General features: G+C 42.2%; 1 protein-coding gene across 2 annotated transcripts in view; it reads left to right on the top strand.

Moving 5' to 3' along the window:
- The first annotated feature begins 273 nt into the window (after positions 1-273).
- The window catches only part of SLC9A9 (solute carrier family 9 member A9), a 448,763-nt gene continuing 430,522 nt past the window's right edge, over positions 274-18,514 (top strand). For both annotated transcript variants that reach the window (XM_072143078.1, XM_072143077.1), the window contains exons 1-2: positions 274-583; positions 17,438-17,640. In XM_072143078.1, the coding sequence (XP_071999179.1) occupies positions 409-583; positions 17,438-17,640 (378 nt within the window). In that variant the 5' untranslated portion in view covers positions 274-408. The remainder of the gene's footprint in view (positions 584-17,437; positions 17,641-18,514) is intronic.

The raw sequence follows: 18,514 nt of genomic DNA, 5'->3' as shown, positions 1-18,514 counted from the left end.
GGAGTTACTAATGGAAATACAACAAATGGTAAAGGGCCTGGTAAGGAAAAGGTCAATGAGAAAAATGACACAAAATATTATTATGTATATTATTCTATTGCCCGTTACATGAGGGCGCCAGGTAACCATCACCTTGGCAGTGTGTACCTGGCCTCTGATGAATGAGCATCCTCAGCCTGTGTGGGAGTTGTAGTCCTCAGGGCCGCAGCTCCGATATCACACAGCGGCTGACAGCTGCCTGCAAACTACAGCTCCCAGCATGCATAGCGCCGCGAAGGAGCTGCCCTGTAATTGAGCAAGAAGCCCTCATAGCCCCTCCTAGGGTGCCGCTATGTGACACTTATATGTCTTTTGGGCTCTTCTTCATAAAGTATTGCCGGACATCGCTAGGGGACGTGTGTGACCGGGATGGGGGGTAGCAGGACATCGAGCTCTTCCCGGGCACTGGAGTTCTTCCAGCATCAGGGGGCTCTGGAGCTGCTCGTCTTCAACTTTCTCCTCATCCTGACCATCCTGACCATCTGGCTCTTTAAGAACCGGCGCTTCAGGTTCCTGCATGAGAGCGGCGGGGCCATGGTGTACGGTGAGTGTGGGCATAGGGGGCAGCACTGAGCCGGGCACCTCCGCAGGCTCCTGGGTGACAGTGCTCCAGCAGGGTATGGGTTAATACTCAAGGGGCATCAGCCACATCCTTCTGTATGACCCCACAGCGCACATCTCCTATGTCAGCCTCCTAGTGACACTACTTTCATCAGGCTGCTGTCCAGACACGATGGGAGTTTTAGTCCTCCATTATATTGATTATATCCTTACACTAGAGCAATAAATGTATCCTGTGGCATGAGCCACGTACTGTAACTCCAAGTATTTAAGTATAAAGTGTGGTATCTATAGGACTGTATATAGTAAGCCATAAAGTGCCCGCTGTGTATATACCGCACCATGCACATGGCTTCTTCAGGCTTCCTGCGGCTCTAGATTATTTCATCATAGACATATTAGATTGTTAGCCTCATGGTCGTGTCTACAAGTGCCGAAATGAGGAGCCAGAAGAGCCGGATCTTTATAGTAAACGGAGCCTAAAGATCCAGCTCACTATAAAGAGCCGGACTATCCCCAACATGTTTTATCTGAGCTGCTGACTCAGATGTGCACTGAAAATTACATATTTTGCTGTACAATGTGCGGCAGAACATGCATATATTGGTGCACGTCCTCCATTCTTTAGTGTGGCAGGTCAGGTGCCCCCGGGGCCCCCTGTCACTGTGAGCCCCATAGCAGCTGATATGACTGCTACCGCTGTCATTATGCTCCTGGCAAGGGCTCCAGACATCACATATGCCGGACCACCAGTGCCATTATATAAGAAACAAGAAGCACTCTAACACATAACATATCCATATGTTTATTAGTGCCAGGGAGCTGTGGACAAGCTCATATTCATATACCTCATGGTCTTCATATATATGGTATGGATCTTCCCTGACTCTGACTGCTCTGTATTCTCCATATTGATGACTGTGTCAGTGTGTATGAGGAAGCTGCTGACACGCACTGATAAGACAGGACTGTTAGGAGAACATTTACAGTTGAACGATAAATGTTGGTAAAGCTAAAGCTGTGGTAGATATGAGGTTATTGTTCTATGCATGTATGGATTATCCAATAAAGTTCTGAAATAACATTACTAAGTATTGCCAACATACAATTTCTGCCTACAACAGAAAAAAGGAACTAGACATCAAAGGAAATCTACCATCAAAATCCATCATGATAAACCAGGGACACTTACTCATAGATCCAGGCACCAGGGCTGTGGTAATCTTCTTATATTTGTTATCCTTCTAAAATGATGCTAATGAGCCAGTAGGGCTCCTTGATATGTTACCACTGCTCCTCTGTGCTGTAGCTTCACAGACTGTTACACTGTCTCCTTCTGCTCCCACTTATGGGGGAAACTTTCATGCACAGTGTAACTGCATGTGAAGCTGCAGCCTTTTGGCTCATTAGCATGATTTTAAAAGTAGATTCTAAAAGGAAAGAGGGCATGGATAACAAACATAAGTAAAAGACCACGGTCACAGTGCCTGGATCTTTCAGTAAGTGGTTTATAATGCTTGATTTTGACTGTAGATTTCCTTTAGCTAATTAGTTACATTTCTTATTGCTCTTTCAGGCTAGCCATGAAGTGATACAATACAATACAATATAATAACAAAATATAATTCTGCACTTGGCTTTTTCAATTTCTAAAATATATTTTGGAAACATCTTAGGACAAGGACTAATGCAGAGTACAGCCTATCAGTATAAAGCTACCTGTTCTGTGTGCATTACTGTGCAGCGTGTGCCTGTCCCGTTATATAGAGGTTCTGACAGGTCCTGTATACATTATGTACACTCATACAGGGAGGGCAGTCAGTCTCTGTGTGTGGGTGCAGGCCTCTTAGTTCCCATTATAAGAACATACCTCCCAACTGTCCCGGACTCAGCAGGACAGCGTCTATGTGCTCTGCCCCGCCACGCTCTATGATGCGGCGGTGGTACCGCTTGATGACTTTGCCTTTGTCTTCCGCAATCAATCTAATGCATTTCTCACACGCATAGAATTGATTGTCTTACGCCAGTCATGGACCCCAAGTTTGTCATCTGCCAATCTGAGGGCCCCCTCCATCCCCTGGCTCCATTCCACCCCTTGTGTCTGCAATGATTACGCCCCTGAAAATTGACAAATCTGCATGGATACTTTTGGTGAATTTACCCTGGCAGGGCAGCTTTGCAAGATACTCCGGCTGTAGCCCTCCACTCTCAATAGAAATGCATGTCCGTAAACATGGGGAAAGCACCGGGGCGCCATAGCCGTCTATGTTGACGTACAGTATATTTGATTTATGTCCCCACACAGCCAGTGTGAAAGGGGCCTAATAGATACATTGGGGGAGATTTATCAGAAGTGTCTGAGGTAAAACCGTTCCAGTTGCCCATTGAAACCAATCAGAGCTCAGTTTTAATGTAATAAACAGCTGTGGGAAAATGAAAACTCAGCTCTGATTGGTTACCATGGGCAAATGGAACAGTTCTGCTCTAAGACACTAATGATAAATCTCCAGCAGTATCCCTGTGCAGGCTATTAGGTATCTGTCACATACTCGCTGCAGTCACAGTCTTTTTCATTGTTGGTTTGTTTGCTGTGTTATGTAACGCGCAGGTCGTATGCATGAACAGGTCCACTTCCTCTTTGATCTTTCTTCACCGCATCTGCAATGACTAATGGACCCTGTTACTCTTTGGAGCTTATAGAGCCGTGTATGTTACTGTCCTGGAATGTATTGGTATACATGTGTTAAATGTCTCAATACCGTATTTTTCTAACTATAAGGCGCACCGGATTATAAGTTGCACCATCAATAAATGCCTGCTAAAACGTCTATGTTCATATCTAAAGTGCACCGGATTATAAGGCGCACTTGATTATAAGGGTGAATGACCAGCAGGTGGCAGACCTGTGCACAGTTCTAGGCAGCTGTTTTTTGTAAGTATGGTTCATATATAAAGCGCACTGGACTATAAGGCGCACCTTTGATTTCTGAGAAAACCAAAGGATTTTTTGTGCGCCTTATTGTCTGAAAAATACAGTAATTGCAAGTTGATAGATTATGGTTACCATGGCTGAGCCAGTCATGTGGGCCCCCAATTTATCTTTTACTGCAGGTTCCTAAACCCAGTCTTTGTAGCTCTCCTAGCATAGCCATAACTTTTTTTTTATCATTCTGTTAGCTATATGGTATTCTTTTTTGGGGATACGAAATATAGTTTTTAATTGCACAATGTTGGGTGTTTTTCTTAACCTTTTCAGTAGAGTATATTTTAAAAAGATCGCAAATATGACATCATGGAACCTAAAGATTTTGTTTTCTCTGGGTCCATATCCACACAGCGATACCAAATTTCTTGTTTTTTTTTCTTTAAATGACCTTCCATTTTATAATTTTTAAACTATCCTTGGAATTTCTCCATGGATATACAGGCAGTTCTTAAGTTGAATTTGTATATAAGTCGAAACTGTATATTTTATAATTGAAGTTCTAGACAAATTTTTTTTTTTTGCCCCAGTGACAATTGGAGTTTCAAAATTTTTTGCTGTAATGGGACCAAGAATTATCAATAAAGTATCATAACTGACACCGTACAGCTGATAAGTGCAGTCTGGGACTATAGTAAAGCATCCAGAGAGTTTCACCAAAAGTCACAGTGGGCAGAGGGGTCCGTCTGTAACTAGCGGTTGTCTGTAAGTCTGGTGTTCTTAAGTAGGGGACCGCCTGTATATCTGATATACATCCTTGGAGAAATTCCAAGGATAGTTTAATTGAGGGGATCATTATTATTTGAATAAGGGGACCCCCCTCTTTGTAATTTCACCTATCTACAGTGAAGCACCCATTTTTAGAAAAAATCATTACACGAATGTGGAGAATAAGATTGTTCTATTTTATTATAAATCTAATTAAAGTAACACTTTAAACCACTCATATTTTTCCCCCAGGTCTACTGCTGGGTGCCGCCATCTTTATATGGTGGTTGGCGCCCTCTGTGACGTCATCAAGGGGTGCTGATTGTCATAATAACATCTGGGAGCCTATTAAAGGCTCCCATAGCTGTCATATTTGTAACGTCATCCCATCATGCAAACAATGACACCTTACTCCTGAAGTGTGAAAAACGTATGGGTCATAGAATATGGCGACACAATGCATTTTTCTTAATTTTTTTTTTTAAATATTAAACCATAACTAAATTATATAAATTTGGTATCTCTGAGATAATACCGATCCAAAGAATAAAGGAGCGATGTTGTTTCGACCGCACATCATAAAACTGAAGCCCATCAGAATATGACGCAACTGTGTTTATTTGCTACATGTGCATTTTTTTTTTCAGCTTCCCAGTACATGGCACAGAATATTAAATGGCCCGACTAGGTGTCTTGCTACAACAAACCCAGTGTCAGTGTGTCAATGTGGCTCTGTGAGCGCATTTTCCTGTATTTATTTGTACACACTTGGGGTTCATAAAGCTTTTTGATCACATGATTGTTTTTGTGATGGATGTTTTTTTACCCTGGGTTGCTTCAGGGTTGTTATTACAGAATGGGGAGCAGGGGTGAAGTCACCTCATGTGTGGTGCGGCCCTAATGGGGAGATGTATTTATGTGTCGGTCTTAGACCAGAGTAGAACTAGACAGTTCTCTGCTGCTCCAGATAAAAATCCTGGGGCTTATTTACTAAGGGTTCCTCGGACTGTTTGCTGTTTTCGGGGATTGCGCGGCTTTAAAAGGGATATAACAGGGGTTTGCGCTGGGATTGTGTCGCACGGGATCATCTTTTGACGCAGCTGCGCTGGCTTTCATGCGACAGAAATCAGGGGGCGGGCCGCCGGACGATAACACTGATTCAGATTGAGTGCGGGATTTAGCTTTCAAATTGGGTGAACTGTGTCGGACCTGTGCGAGGAAGCGACACATGCAGGTTACGGGGCGCACAATCTTAGTGAATCGCGGTAGAGTGCATTATAGATGGACAATGCACTTTCGGTGAATTCCACGGACCAGGTAGGTAAATGTGCCCCGCTGTGTCTGAGGGCTCCTTCACATTGTTCAGCTTCCTTTGCTCATCCGTTGCGTTTTGTCTCCGTGGTGTCTCCATTTTGCTTCCGTTTTGTCTCCGTGCTTCATAATTTATTTTTTTTTGTTGACCCATATACTTCTAGTGCTTTCCATGATCCACATCAGTGAAAAAAATAGGACATGTTTCATAATTTTTTTCCACTGATGGATCAGTGAAAATATAAGCCAATGTGAAAACACACATAGCAAGCAATGGCTTTGTGAGGCATCCGTGGAAATTACTGAAACAGGGAGGTGAAAACCGACGTGAAAGTGAAAGAGCCCTAACGCTGGAGGATTATATACTCGAGTATAAGCCGACCCGAGTATAAGCCGAGACGCCTAATTTCAACACAAAAAAAACCTATTGACTCGAGTATAAGCCGAGGGTGGGAAATGCATTGGTCACACCCCCCCCAGTATATGGCCAGCCCGCCCGCAGTATATAGCCAGCCAGCCCCTGTAGCAAAAAGCTAGCAAGCCTCTATAGTATATTGCCTGCCAGCCCTTGTAGTGTATTGCCTGCCAGCCCCTGTGGTATATAGCCTTCTAGCCCAATTTTTATCATGATTTTAATGTAGTGCATGGATGATACTATATTGTGTGCAGTGTAATACATTATCCACAGAGTCATGATAGACAACTCATAAACTGCACAGCTTTAATGGAAGATGATTCCTGTGGGGGTGGATACTTTGAATGACCTGATGTATATTAGCAAATTGGATAAGTCTGTGCATTTTACGTGTAATAGCTATGAGTTAATACATTATAAGGTCTCAAGAGGCTGCATAAGGAGACTCGATATATTGATTGTCTTTGTCTGTTGTGAATGTTATAGGCACGTCATACACACAACTTGTTATGGGCTCTGAAGTCCTGATAACTTGGAGGTCATGTCCTAGCCACATGATGCATACAGGAATATGTAATATCTAAGATTATAGCTCTTTCTGTTTTGTTTTATTTGTAGTTATTATAGTTAAAGGAAACCTACCTTTTTGATTTGATGCATTATGAACCAAATATACCTTGAGAATGCTGCAGCTACACTGATGCAGAAGCATATCTTGTTTAATCCCTGAACCAAGTGGTTTTGCTGAAAAACAATTCTAAAATTGATAAAAATGATAATGAGGCTCTGTCGCTCCTGTTGGCTGGTTTAGCACTTCTCCTCACCATAATTAGGCACTGCTCCAGCCGTGTTCCACCGAGCATAACCCAAGAATACGTCATCACAGTAATCATTTGCTGCACCATCCCCCAGCTGCTGTATATGAGTCATCCAGCTAAGGTTGATTAGTCCTGTCTGGACAGTTCAGGCAGCTCTTTTATGCATGGAAAACAGTCTGCACCCAGGTCTTGAATTTTATAATTGTTTTTTGAGCAAAACCGCCCAGTTCAGGGATTAAGCAAGCTATGTTTCGGCATCAGTGTAGCGACAGCATTCTCAAGGTAGGTTTAGTTCACAATGCATAAAAACAAATGGTAGATTTCCTTTAAAATAATAATTATAATAATAATATATATAATATATAATAATAATAAAATAATAATAATAACAAGCAGATACAAATAATTTACTATGTAAAAAGAAAGTACTTACATTTACAGACGGTCCCCAACTTAAGGACTCCCGACTTAAAGATGAACCTAGTTACAAACCGACCTTTCTGTCCACTGTGACCTCTGATGAAGCTGTCTGGATGCTGATATCTACTGTACTTTAGCCAGGGGCTTCAAAAATCAACTGTAAGGTGTCTACAATGAAGCTTTGTTGTTAATAATTGTTAACTCGTCAACCCAAAATATTTAAAACCCAATTGTCACACAAATCAAGAAATAAATAGGCTGGAGTTGCACTTACAAAATATACTTGTTCTGACACAACTTTAAGGAAATCTACCATGAAAGTCCAGCATGATAAACCGGGGGCACTTACTCATAGATCCAGGCACAGTGACTGTGGTAATCTTAACTTATATTTGTTAAAATCAACTTTGACAATTATGCTAATGAGTCAGAATGGCACTGGGGGCGTTACTGTACTGTATTTCAATTAAGAGCTGCTAGAAAACATTCAACAGATTTATCTTTAATTCTTAATTTATGGTTCTACTTGTCATTTGTGTCCTCCACTCATTTGCGATGTCTCTGACATATCAAGAGGAATGTGATCCAAGCTCAAAATGGCCTATGAAAGTACATTTTGTACATATTGTAATCAATGGCCATAATTACTTTTATCTGCATCCTGTGTCAGTCTCTTCTCCTCCACACTCATCCAGATGATGGGGAGACGAGGAAGAACACATGAGGAGACACAGGCGCACACAGGCTCTCCACATGCTGGGTGGCAGGTAATGTGAATTAAGCTTATAAAGTATTGAATTGATCCAGAATGCTGACATGCAGGCTATTGGAACCTCTCACTTAAAAGTTATTTAGGATTTGGAAAGCATGGTTGCTTTTTTTGTCAAAATTAGCACCACCTCTGTCCATAGATTGCGACAGATTCATTAAGAACGTGCGTTAGAAATCATGAATCTGTTGCTTCCCTGCACTGGCCGACAGAGTTCACCAACTTTTTTGTGGTGCACCTTTAACATAGGGTGTGCAACTGACTTTGCATTTTAAATCAGGCGCATTGTCGGACTGAGGGCTGGAACACCACATACTTTGTGTTGCCTGGTGGCTAGTGCAGCTGCATCACAAAACGGTTGCGTGCAACACATGTGTGGTGCAAACACTTCTTAACCCTTTAACCGCTGAGCCCTCTCCATAGCCTGTAAGTCTTTGCTGCATATTGCAGCAAACACTTACTGATAACGTCCGCAATCGGTGCTAGCAAAGCTGGCAAAGCTTGGTGAAGATCGTCTTTCCCCGTGATGTCATCAGGGAGCAACGATCGGTTGCCATGACAGCCTTGGGTGTTCATTTTAACCTATCCATTACAATGTGCAATGTGTAGTATGGCAGTATATGGTAGGATCAATCGACAACCTAGGGTTAAAGTACCCTAAAGGGTCTGAAAAATAGTAAAAAAAGCAATTTATATAAAAAACCCTAAAAATTCAAATCACCCCCTTTCCCTAGAAGTCATATAAACATAAATAAACAGTAAAAATCATAAACACATTAGGTATCGCCACGTCTGAAATTGCCCCATCTATCAAAATACAATAATGGTTTTTCACTGTGTTTAACCCTGCAACAGAAAATAGCGCCCAAAGTCAAAAATAGCATTTGTTTGCCATTTTGAAAAATATAAAAAAAAATAATAAAAAGTGATCAGAAGGTTGTACAATCCTAAAATTAGAAGCATTGAAAACGGCATCAAAAGTCACAAAAAAATTACACCATGCACAGCTCCGTACACCAAAGTATGAAAAAGTTATTAGCGACAGAAGATGGCAAATTCAAAAAAGAATTTTTGTACAGGAGGTTTTAATTTTTGAAAGTGTATGAAAACGTTATAAAACCTGTACAAATTTGGTATCCCTGTGATTGTACCGACCCAAAGAATAAAGTAAACATGTCATTTGGGGTGCACAGTGAAAGCCGTAAAATCCAAGCCCACAACAAGAAGGTGCAAATGCATTTTTTCACCAATTTCACTGCATTTGGAATTTTTTTCCCGCTACCCAGTACACATCATGGAGTATTAAATACCGTCACTAATAAGTGCAATTTGTTATGCAGAAATAAAAAGTCGTCACAGAGCTTTTTACGTGTCAAAAAAAATGTTCTAGATTTTTGAAGGTGGGCAGTGAAAAATGCAAATGAAAAAACAGAAAAGGGCAAGGTCGTTAAGGGGTTAAATACCTGTGCAAGCAGTTTAAAACCTAAAAGATTGTGCAAGGTCCAACAGAAAACTGGCGCGAAGCCCTTAGTAAATGTGCCCCGTTACGTTTGGTATTGCAGCTCCATTTTATTCCTTTCAATGTTGCTGAACTGCAATAATAATAATAATAATAATAATAATTCTTCTATGGCGCTTCATTTCCTTCAGCACTTTAAAGATAATGGGGAACATTACAACAACATAAGGCATTAAGAAGTGATAACATAGTCTGATGCAGCAACAGGGACAAGGGCTCTGCTCTCAAGAGCTTACAATCTATACCATGTACAACTCCTGGGCAGTGGAGGTCCTGTTTTTTAGAAGGGAGACATGTTTTTCTAATCCTAGGAACATCTTTAAAGGTTTAAAGAAGCACTGATAAATCTCCCATATGTCTCCTCCATATGTGCTGCTCCTGGCCCCTGGAGAGGGCGTCTCCATGTATTGTTATGGAATGCTGGGGGGGGGGGGGACTTTCTAAAATGGATTTTTTATGGAAAGTGTTTTATGTTAAATATCCAGGGGATCCATAACTCTCCATTCTGATTTGTGCTGGTCCCAAAACAGGAAATGCATCTTCTATCAATGACTAGCCATGCGGGTTCACCGTGTGGGCATAGCCTGGCATTATATACATTGTCTGAGGGTTATTTATCATAAGACCAGCTCCTTGGGACGTTTATATGTCTATTTTCAGAGCTCGGGTGCCCATTAGAGTAATTAAAGTGGCTTTGGCCCTTTAATAAATGTTGTTATGGTCTACTTTCTGTCCAGGTTTTTTTTTAAGTCCCAAAAAAAGTCTCAAAAGGACATAAAAAGTCGCAGCAGATAGACCAGCAGGGGACTGGAGTAACTACGAGACTTCTTTTGAGACTTTTTGCAAAAGTCCTTTTTGCACGGTGTTGCACTAGCAGTAGTTCTATGTTTTTGCCAGATTAATAAGAGGTCGGAATAGTCATGTGAGTAAAAAGTCTAAAAACCCTCAATGTAACTACTTTGAGACTTTTTTATGCCAAAAAAGCCCAGGAAAACCAATGATAAACAAGCCCCAATGTCTCAGAGTACCAGAGACCATGAAACACCAGGCATTAGGTTGGTAGAGATCTGTGATGGATCTACAAAACAAGGTCAGATCCGAAATAAAGTTGCAAACTTGCCGAGAGTCTCAGCAAAACTCAGAATAAGAATTTCGCCTGGAGTCAATTTTTAAGCTTCTTTTACAAATTGAAAAGAAGCCGCTAAAAAAACAAGCACCAGAGAATACCTCAAGGCAGAAAGGGATTAAACCAAACAGGTCAGGCAACAAGGTATTTAATACTCATCCATTAGGTAATACATTTTATTAATAGAATAAACCGCAAGAAAGACATTTATAGCAAACAACTATAACAGTTTAGTTCTATCCAGATCCATTTGTACAGCTCCTAAAGATACAATATCCCACGTAATTGTTGGCTATCAGCTAGGGCAGTCAAGGGGGGTTTCTCTGGGGCCCCAAGCAAACTTGTGTTCCAAGCAGGGATATGCACAGTTTTCCTGTGAATGAGAATGCTAGTAGGCGCCCCACTTATTTTAACAACTGGGCTTGGAGCATTGGGACAACTCACCATTGTGTGTAAGCCCACCCTTGGGAAACGACTCCGCCATGCATCGATTTCAAATAAAAAAAAAATCTCCCATGTTCCTCATATCTCCCCCCATCGCTTCCCCCTTTAGGACATCATACATGTCTGCCCCATTCATCACTGGCCACTCCAATGGGACCAGGGACACAGATCTGCATACAGAAAAGTAAACTTTAATAATAATCTTTATTTAATAGCGCCATCAAATTCTTTAACATTTTACAAATCGGTAAAGGGGACATATACAAATATATACAAATATAATATTACATTACATAGTAGAAACAGTTGTATGGAACAATAAAAGTGAGGGCCCTGCTCACAAGAGCTTACAGACTATGAGGATGACTGGGTGACATAAGATGCATAAGAGCTTGTATAATGGTCCAGCCATTCTTTATAAGGAAACAGTATAAAATAGTTTTAAGGAAACCTATCACTACGGATCTACCTATTAAGGTAGATCTGGTGGTTGGTGCATCTAACGTTTAATCAGTGTAATATGCAAATTTTCTAAAGAGGCTACTGGGGCATGGAGTAGCCGGAGCTGAGGCTAGAAGGCGCGCCTACTCAACGCCCCAGTAGCATCTTTGATCCTCCTACCCCAGACATCTTCAGCGTGCAGCTACAAGGAGCTGCACACACTCGTCCACAAAGCCGGAGTTCTGCACATGCAGAGGAGGAGGAGGACATAGGATGGAATAGTATAGAAAGAGTTGACATTTCATGCAGTTAGCGAGTGTGATAGGCTTTCCTAAAAAGATGGGTTTTAAGTGCACGTTTGAAACTTTGGAAGTTGGGTATTAGTCTGATAGTCTGGGAAGGGCATTCCAGAGAATTGGTGTGTCTCTGGAGAAGACATGGAGATGTGCATGAGAGGTTCAAATTAAGGTATAGAATAATCTAATATCACTGGCAGATGGAAGAGTATGGGTTGGAGAATATACTGTGATGACAAAAGAGAGGTAGGGTGCAGCATTATGCAGAGCTTTGTGGATGAGGGTTATTATTTTAGCCGGAATTTGGAAAGAAGACAGGGAGCTAGTTCAGTGACTGGCTGGAAGCATCTGTGTATCGTTTGGTCTGGTAGACGAGCCTGGCTGCTGCATTAAGAATAGATTGTAGAGGAGAGAGTTCAGTGAGTAGAAGACCAATTAGTAGGGAGTTACAGTAGTTTAGTCGAGAGAGAATCAGAACAACAATTAGCATTTTAGTAGTTTCAGTTGTCAGAAATGGGCGAATTGTGGAGAATTTTCTGAGATGCATGCGGCAAGAGCGAGCAAGAGATTGAATATTTGGTGCAAAAGAGAGGTCGGAGTCCAGCACAACCCCAAGACAGTGGGCCTGCTGCCTTGGTGCTATAGTGATTTCACAGACCAAGATGGAGAAGTCGTGCTTGGGTCAGTTATTAGATGGTGGAAAGACATGGAGTTAAGCCTTAGAAAGATTACGTTTCAAGAAGAGAGATGACATGATATTAGAGACAGCAGAGAGACAGTCACTAGTGTTCTTGATTGAGGCAGGGGTGATGTTACGTGCAGAAGTATATAGCTGGGTATCATCAGCATAAAGATGATACTGGAAACCGAATCTGCTGATGGTTTGTCCGATGGGAGAGGTATACAGGCAGTCCCCTACTTAAGAACACTCGACTTACATACAACCCCTAGTTACAAACGGACCTCTGGATGTTGGTAATTTATTGTACTTTAGTCCTAGGCTACAATAATCATCTGTAACAGTTATCACCGGTGTCTGCAATTAAGATTTAGTTTTAATATTGATTCTTATGACAACCCAACATTTTTAAAATCCAATTGTCACAGAGACCAAAAAAGCTCTGGCTGGGATTACAATGATAAAATATACAATTTCGACTTACATACAAACTCAACTTAAGAACAAACTTACAGACCCTATCTTGTATGTAACCCGGGGACTGCCTGTATAGGAAAAAGAGAAAAGGACCTAGGACTGAGCCCTGAGGAACCCCGACACAGAGGAAGATGAGAAGAGAAAGATCCAGAAAAGGAGACACTGAAAGTGCGGTCAGAGAGATAGGAAGAAAACTAAGAGAGGACAGTGTTCTTTAGGCCAATTGAGTCAAGCAGTGGTCCACAGTATCGGACACTGCCGAGAGATGCAGAAGAAAAAGGAGAGAATAGTCACCTTTGGATTTAACAGTGAGAGACTTTAATAAGAGCAGTTTCAGTGGAGTTCATAGTATGAAAACCAGATTGTAGGGGGTCAAGCTGGGAGTTAAGTTGTGGTTCATGGAGGTGAGAGATAGCGGGTTAGTCGAGAGGACTAACCCGCTACTTTGGAGATGAAAGGGAGGTTAGAAACTGGTCTGTAGTAAGTAGAACTGGATGGGTCCAGGGAAGGTTTCTTTAGTAACGAGGCAACAACAGCATGCTTGAAAGAAGAGGGGACGACACCATAAGAGAGAGAGGGGTTGAAGATTTAAAGGGAACCTGTCACCAGGAGACCCATTTTTAGCACACTGCCAAAGTGTTTTTGTATTAAAAATAGGTTTTACAGAAAAAAAGATATGTTATATTGTACCTTTCATTAGCATCTGCTGTGTGACTAGGCAGTTGCCAAATGGGAGGGTTTGGAAAGGAGCAGTTTCCCCCCCACCCTTGGGATTCAGCTACTCCATGTGACCTTTTCAAATATATGAAAACACCCATCACTTGTCTTAGCCACACCCCCTGCTCCTCTAAAGCCAATCCTGAGTGTGGGGAGTTATTCATATATTTTAAATGGTCACATGTTTCCCAAGGGTGGGGGGAACTGCTCCTTTCCAGTCCCTCCTTTTTGGCAACTGCCTAGTCACACAGGAGATGCTAATGAAAGGTACAATATATCATATCTTTTTTTCTGTAAAACCAATTTTTATAACACTTTGGCAGTGTATGTACTATGCTCTGTGGGGACTGGGGGAGTGCTAAAAATGGGTCTCCTGGTGACAGGTTCCCTTTAAGTGAGGTGAGAAGGGACTGCTGGGGACTGAGACTGTACAGGGGGATGTGACGGGATGGGGTCAAGCAGAGGAAAGGAGCCTGGACACTTCTTCCTCTGTGACTGGCTCAGGAAGGAAAAGAGCGAATAAGCTAAGGTACCGGAGGGAAGGGGATTAGTGGGGTGAGTTGATTGAGAAATTATTTCAAGGCCAATGCAATCATCTTTAAAGTAGGTGGCCAGATCGTCAGCCCTAAGGTCTGTGACAGGTGGCTGCACCTTTGGTGATAGTAACGAGTGAAGATTATCAAAGAGCCTTTTGGGGTTGTTTGGGAAAGGGGATTTCAGATTAGTACTATAGACCTGTTTAGAAAGGTAAAGTGCAAGGTGAACTTTCATCTAACTTATATTTTTGGGGGGAAACAGAGAGTTTTACTATAAAAACTCTTTGGCAATGTGTAAAGTATTCTCTATGGGGACAAGCGGGAGCCAAAAATGGACTCCTGATGACAGTTTCCCTTTAAAATAGATAAATTTTTAAGGATCTGACAATTCTGGATTTCCCCAGAATTTCAATGCCTCTTACCATCAAAGCAAATCTACCATCAAAATCCAGCATGGCAATCCAAGGACACTTACTCATAGATCCAGTAATAGATCTAATACAAAAGACGCCAATGATATAACTTCATGGATTCCTCATTGCTTCAGTTTTTTCTGAATCCTATTACTTAATTTGTATTTAGATAAGTAAAATTGTATTCGATATTGGAAAACGCTACATGAAAAGTTTCTGGGGACGATCCAGATCTCGTCTTGATGGATGATGCCACTCATTTAGAGATATTGGGGCACATTTACTAAGGGTCCAAACACCGCATATTCGTCAGGTTTCCCGACTTTTCCCGCTTTGCCCTGAATTGCCCCGGGTTTTTGGCGCACGCTATCGGATTGTGGCGCATCGGCACCGGCTTGCATGCAACACAAATCGGGCAGGCGGGCAGGGCTGTGGACCTCGGACAACCCGACTGATTCGGACAAACCGTGGAATTTAAAAACCAAATTGTGTCGCAAGATCAGCACTCACCTGCACCGGAAAGAAGAAGGTAAGCTCTGGTGGACCTCAGCGGGGGAAGCGACACATACAGGAAATTGGACGCACAATCTTAGTGAATCGCGGCAGCTCTCAATCCTCATCGGACATTCCGGATCGTCGGCGTCAAAGGGACGGGTAAGTAAATGTGCTCATTTGTGCTTCACTTTTCTCACCATGAGCCTCCGCCATGTATGAGGCTGAAGTATTTCTACTTCACCAGTTATTTTTAAACTCAGTACAAGACGCAATTTATCGGAGGTCCTTGTCTCCATCCTCTTTCCTACTCGCACATAAGGAGCCAAACATCAAGCCCGGCCACCTCTCTGAGCTCTAAATCTCCGAGGCAGCCAACATCTCTTTAAATTGTCATGTTGAAGGGTATGGACCTGCGCCAGACGACTGTGAGAACTGTACCAGGGAGCAGCGGGAGGCATCTTTAGCCCGGCTAAGTGATTGTGGCAGCAGGACTGCTCTTTTCTTCACAATTATCAGCTCCCAGTGTCATATCTCATTTGTGACTGATTTGAAATGAAACACAGCACGAGGCAGCAATGTCCCTGTCCGCCGGCGGATTACAAAACAAGGAGCACATTATTAGCACATTTATTTTTATACTTTCTGTCGATATGGGGAAACGCGCTTGATAGAAGGTAGACAAAGCAAGCACAGAGCAGAACTTATCAAGGCCTGGCCAAAGCCATTGTAATCAGTGTAATGACGCCATATGGGGCAAATACGACCCATGTCAGGAGGACCGCGGTGTAATACATTACATAGAACCATTGGAAGCATCAAGTCATTACCGGATCTGAAAGTAGTAAGATTTCTCTCCAGCAGAGAAGCCCGAAATAGCTTTATTTCATCCCATGGAGGAAAAGCACATCTTAGATTGGATTTTAGGATATTTTTTTGAATTATTAGTATTATTATCAGCACTTTTAGCTATTTATTTTATGTGTGCAAATGCTACTACAAATTTTAGCAAACGACAGTATAATAAATTTTGCTTTTTCAGGTGGAAAAACATGGATTTTCCACCTGTTCATGATGGAAGTGCTGTGGATTTCCACCACTATTATACTGTTTCTGAGAAATTCCCATTTTAAGTTATATGCTAAAGAGGTAGTTGGTGCAACCAGGGCATGCTCTTAGCACCTGGAGCAGATTGAAAGGGTTTCAACTGCAAGAGCCCCCCCTCCACCACCACACATCAATCATAACAATCTGGAGCAAATCTTGACATGACTTTTAAAGGGATTGTCTCAGGAAGATAATTTCTTCTAAGAGGAGCTATCCCAAGTTTAATTGTTATTTCCTATCCATAGGATTGAGGATTCTCTGGAACAGAGTTTTCCCTTTCTGATCAGTGGGACCCTCAAGGATCATAAAAAGGTGGGTCCATTGTACCTTAAAGGAAACCTACCATTTAGAATGGCAGGGGTAAGCTGTAAGTACCGAGCACCAGCTCAGGGTGAGCTGGTGCCGGTACTTACTTTCGTTAGTGTTATAAACCGCGGTATCGCGGTTTTAACACTTTTTAAACTGTAGACCAGAACAGGCTTCGGCGCTGCGTGCGCAAGATCGTGCGCGCGCCTACATAGGAAATAGCGGAGATGTTGCGTGCGCGCGGTCGCGCGCAGCGCCGAAGCCTCTCCTGCTCTAAAGTTTAAAAAGTGTTAAAACCGCGATACTGCAGTTTATAACACTAACGGAAGTAAGTACCCTGAGCTGGTGCTCGGTACTTACAGCTTACCCCTGCCATTCTAAATGGTAGGTTTCCTTTAAATGAACAGAGCAGCCGGACGCACATGTACCTGCTGAACTTTTCATCTCTATGGCAGTGATAGATTCAGCTGAGCGCTGTATCTCTGACACTGACATAGACAATGAATGGAGCGGTAGGATATCTGGCCCGCTGCTCCATTTATTTTGAGTACAACAGACCCCATTCTGCTGATCCATGGAGGTCCCACCACTGGGACAAACCCTGATCAGCAAGGTTACCCCTATCCTGTGGATTGTTGTGACTGGACAACCCCTTTAACATAAAAATAATGCTGAACTTCAGTCTCCCTCAAAGAGAGACCTCCATTAAGTATGGAGATTTTTACACCTTTATCAGTAATAGATTTCTTGCTTATGGTATTATAGTACACTGAGGTTTATTCCACCTAAACCTGTATCAAAAGATGGAATAGATGTTCTAATAGATGGATATAACAATGCTATCATTGTTTTACTTGCAGGTTTGGTGATGGGATTAATAATTCGCTATGCTACAAAATCATATGAAGCGGAGGATGGGGCTGTGTATGACTGTGAAAGCCTGAAGAGCCACCCCACAACGCTGCTTATAAACGTCACAGACCACGTATACCAATATGAGTACCGCGGGGAAATCAGCAAGCACAACATCAAAAACGACCAAGGAAATGCCATGCTGCAAAAGGTATCCAGGAATACATATTATCCTACAATCCCTGGCAGTGAGCTCTTATAGGAGAATCCATAAGTGACTCTATAGGTCTCCTCTATTGGAACCCATTTTGGTTTATGGACAAATACAGATAGGTTTTTCACATTGCCTTACTGACCCATTGCGGCTTATTTAATAATCTTTCCAGTTCACAGTTCACCGAAAGTGCATTGTCTGACGATAATGCACTGTGTGGCCTGATTCACTAAGATCGTGCGTCCAATATCATGAATTTGTCGCTTCCCCGCTGAGGTCCGACAGAGTTCACCATCTTTTAAGTGGTGCATGTAAGTGGATTGTATTGCGACACAATTTGAAAGTTAAATGCCGCGCTCAGAATCAATCTTATCGTCCGACGGCACGCCCCGCAATTTGTGTCACATGGAAGCCAGCACAGCTGCGCCAAAAAACGATTGGGTACGACACAATCCCTGTGCAGACACCTGTTAAATACCTTTCCAAGCCGTGCAATCCCCGAAAATGACGAACAGTCCTACGAAAGTGTGATCTACGACTCTTAATAAATGAACCCCATTCTTTTCAATGGGTTTTTTCACACTTCAGTTTTTTTCACTGATCAGTTGTTGTTTGTGAACTCAAAAAGAACAGGTTCTAAACTGATCACTGAACAGTGAAAAAATCTGAAGTGGGAAAAAGCCCATTGAAAAGAATGGGTCAGCAAGGCACCAGTGAAAAATCCCTGAAGCCAGGAAGTGAAAACCAATCTATATGTGTCCATAAAACAAAATAGGTTCAGTGATAAAAACCCCATTGTGAACCCACCCTAAGGGCCATTTAACATATGTCTTCAGTTATTATAAACCAAAACCAGGTGAGGCAACTACAC

Source organism: Engystomops pustulosus, chromosome 3, assembly GCF_040894005.1.
Source record: "Engystomops pustulosus chromosome 3, aEngPut4.maternal, whole genome shotgun sequence".
Taxonomy (NCBI): domain Eukaryota; kingdom Metazoa; phylum Chordata; class Amphibia; order Anura; family Leptodactylidae; genus Engystomops; species Engystomops pustulosus.
The sequence above is the reverse complement of the archived record's forward strand: the minus strand, read 5'-3'. Positions and strand labels throughout refer to the sequence as shown.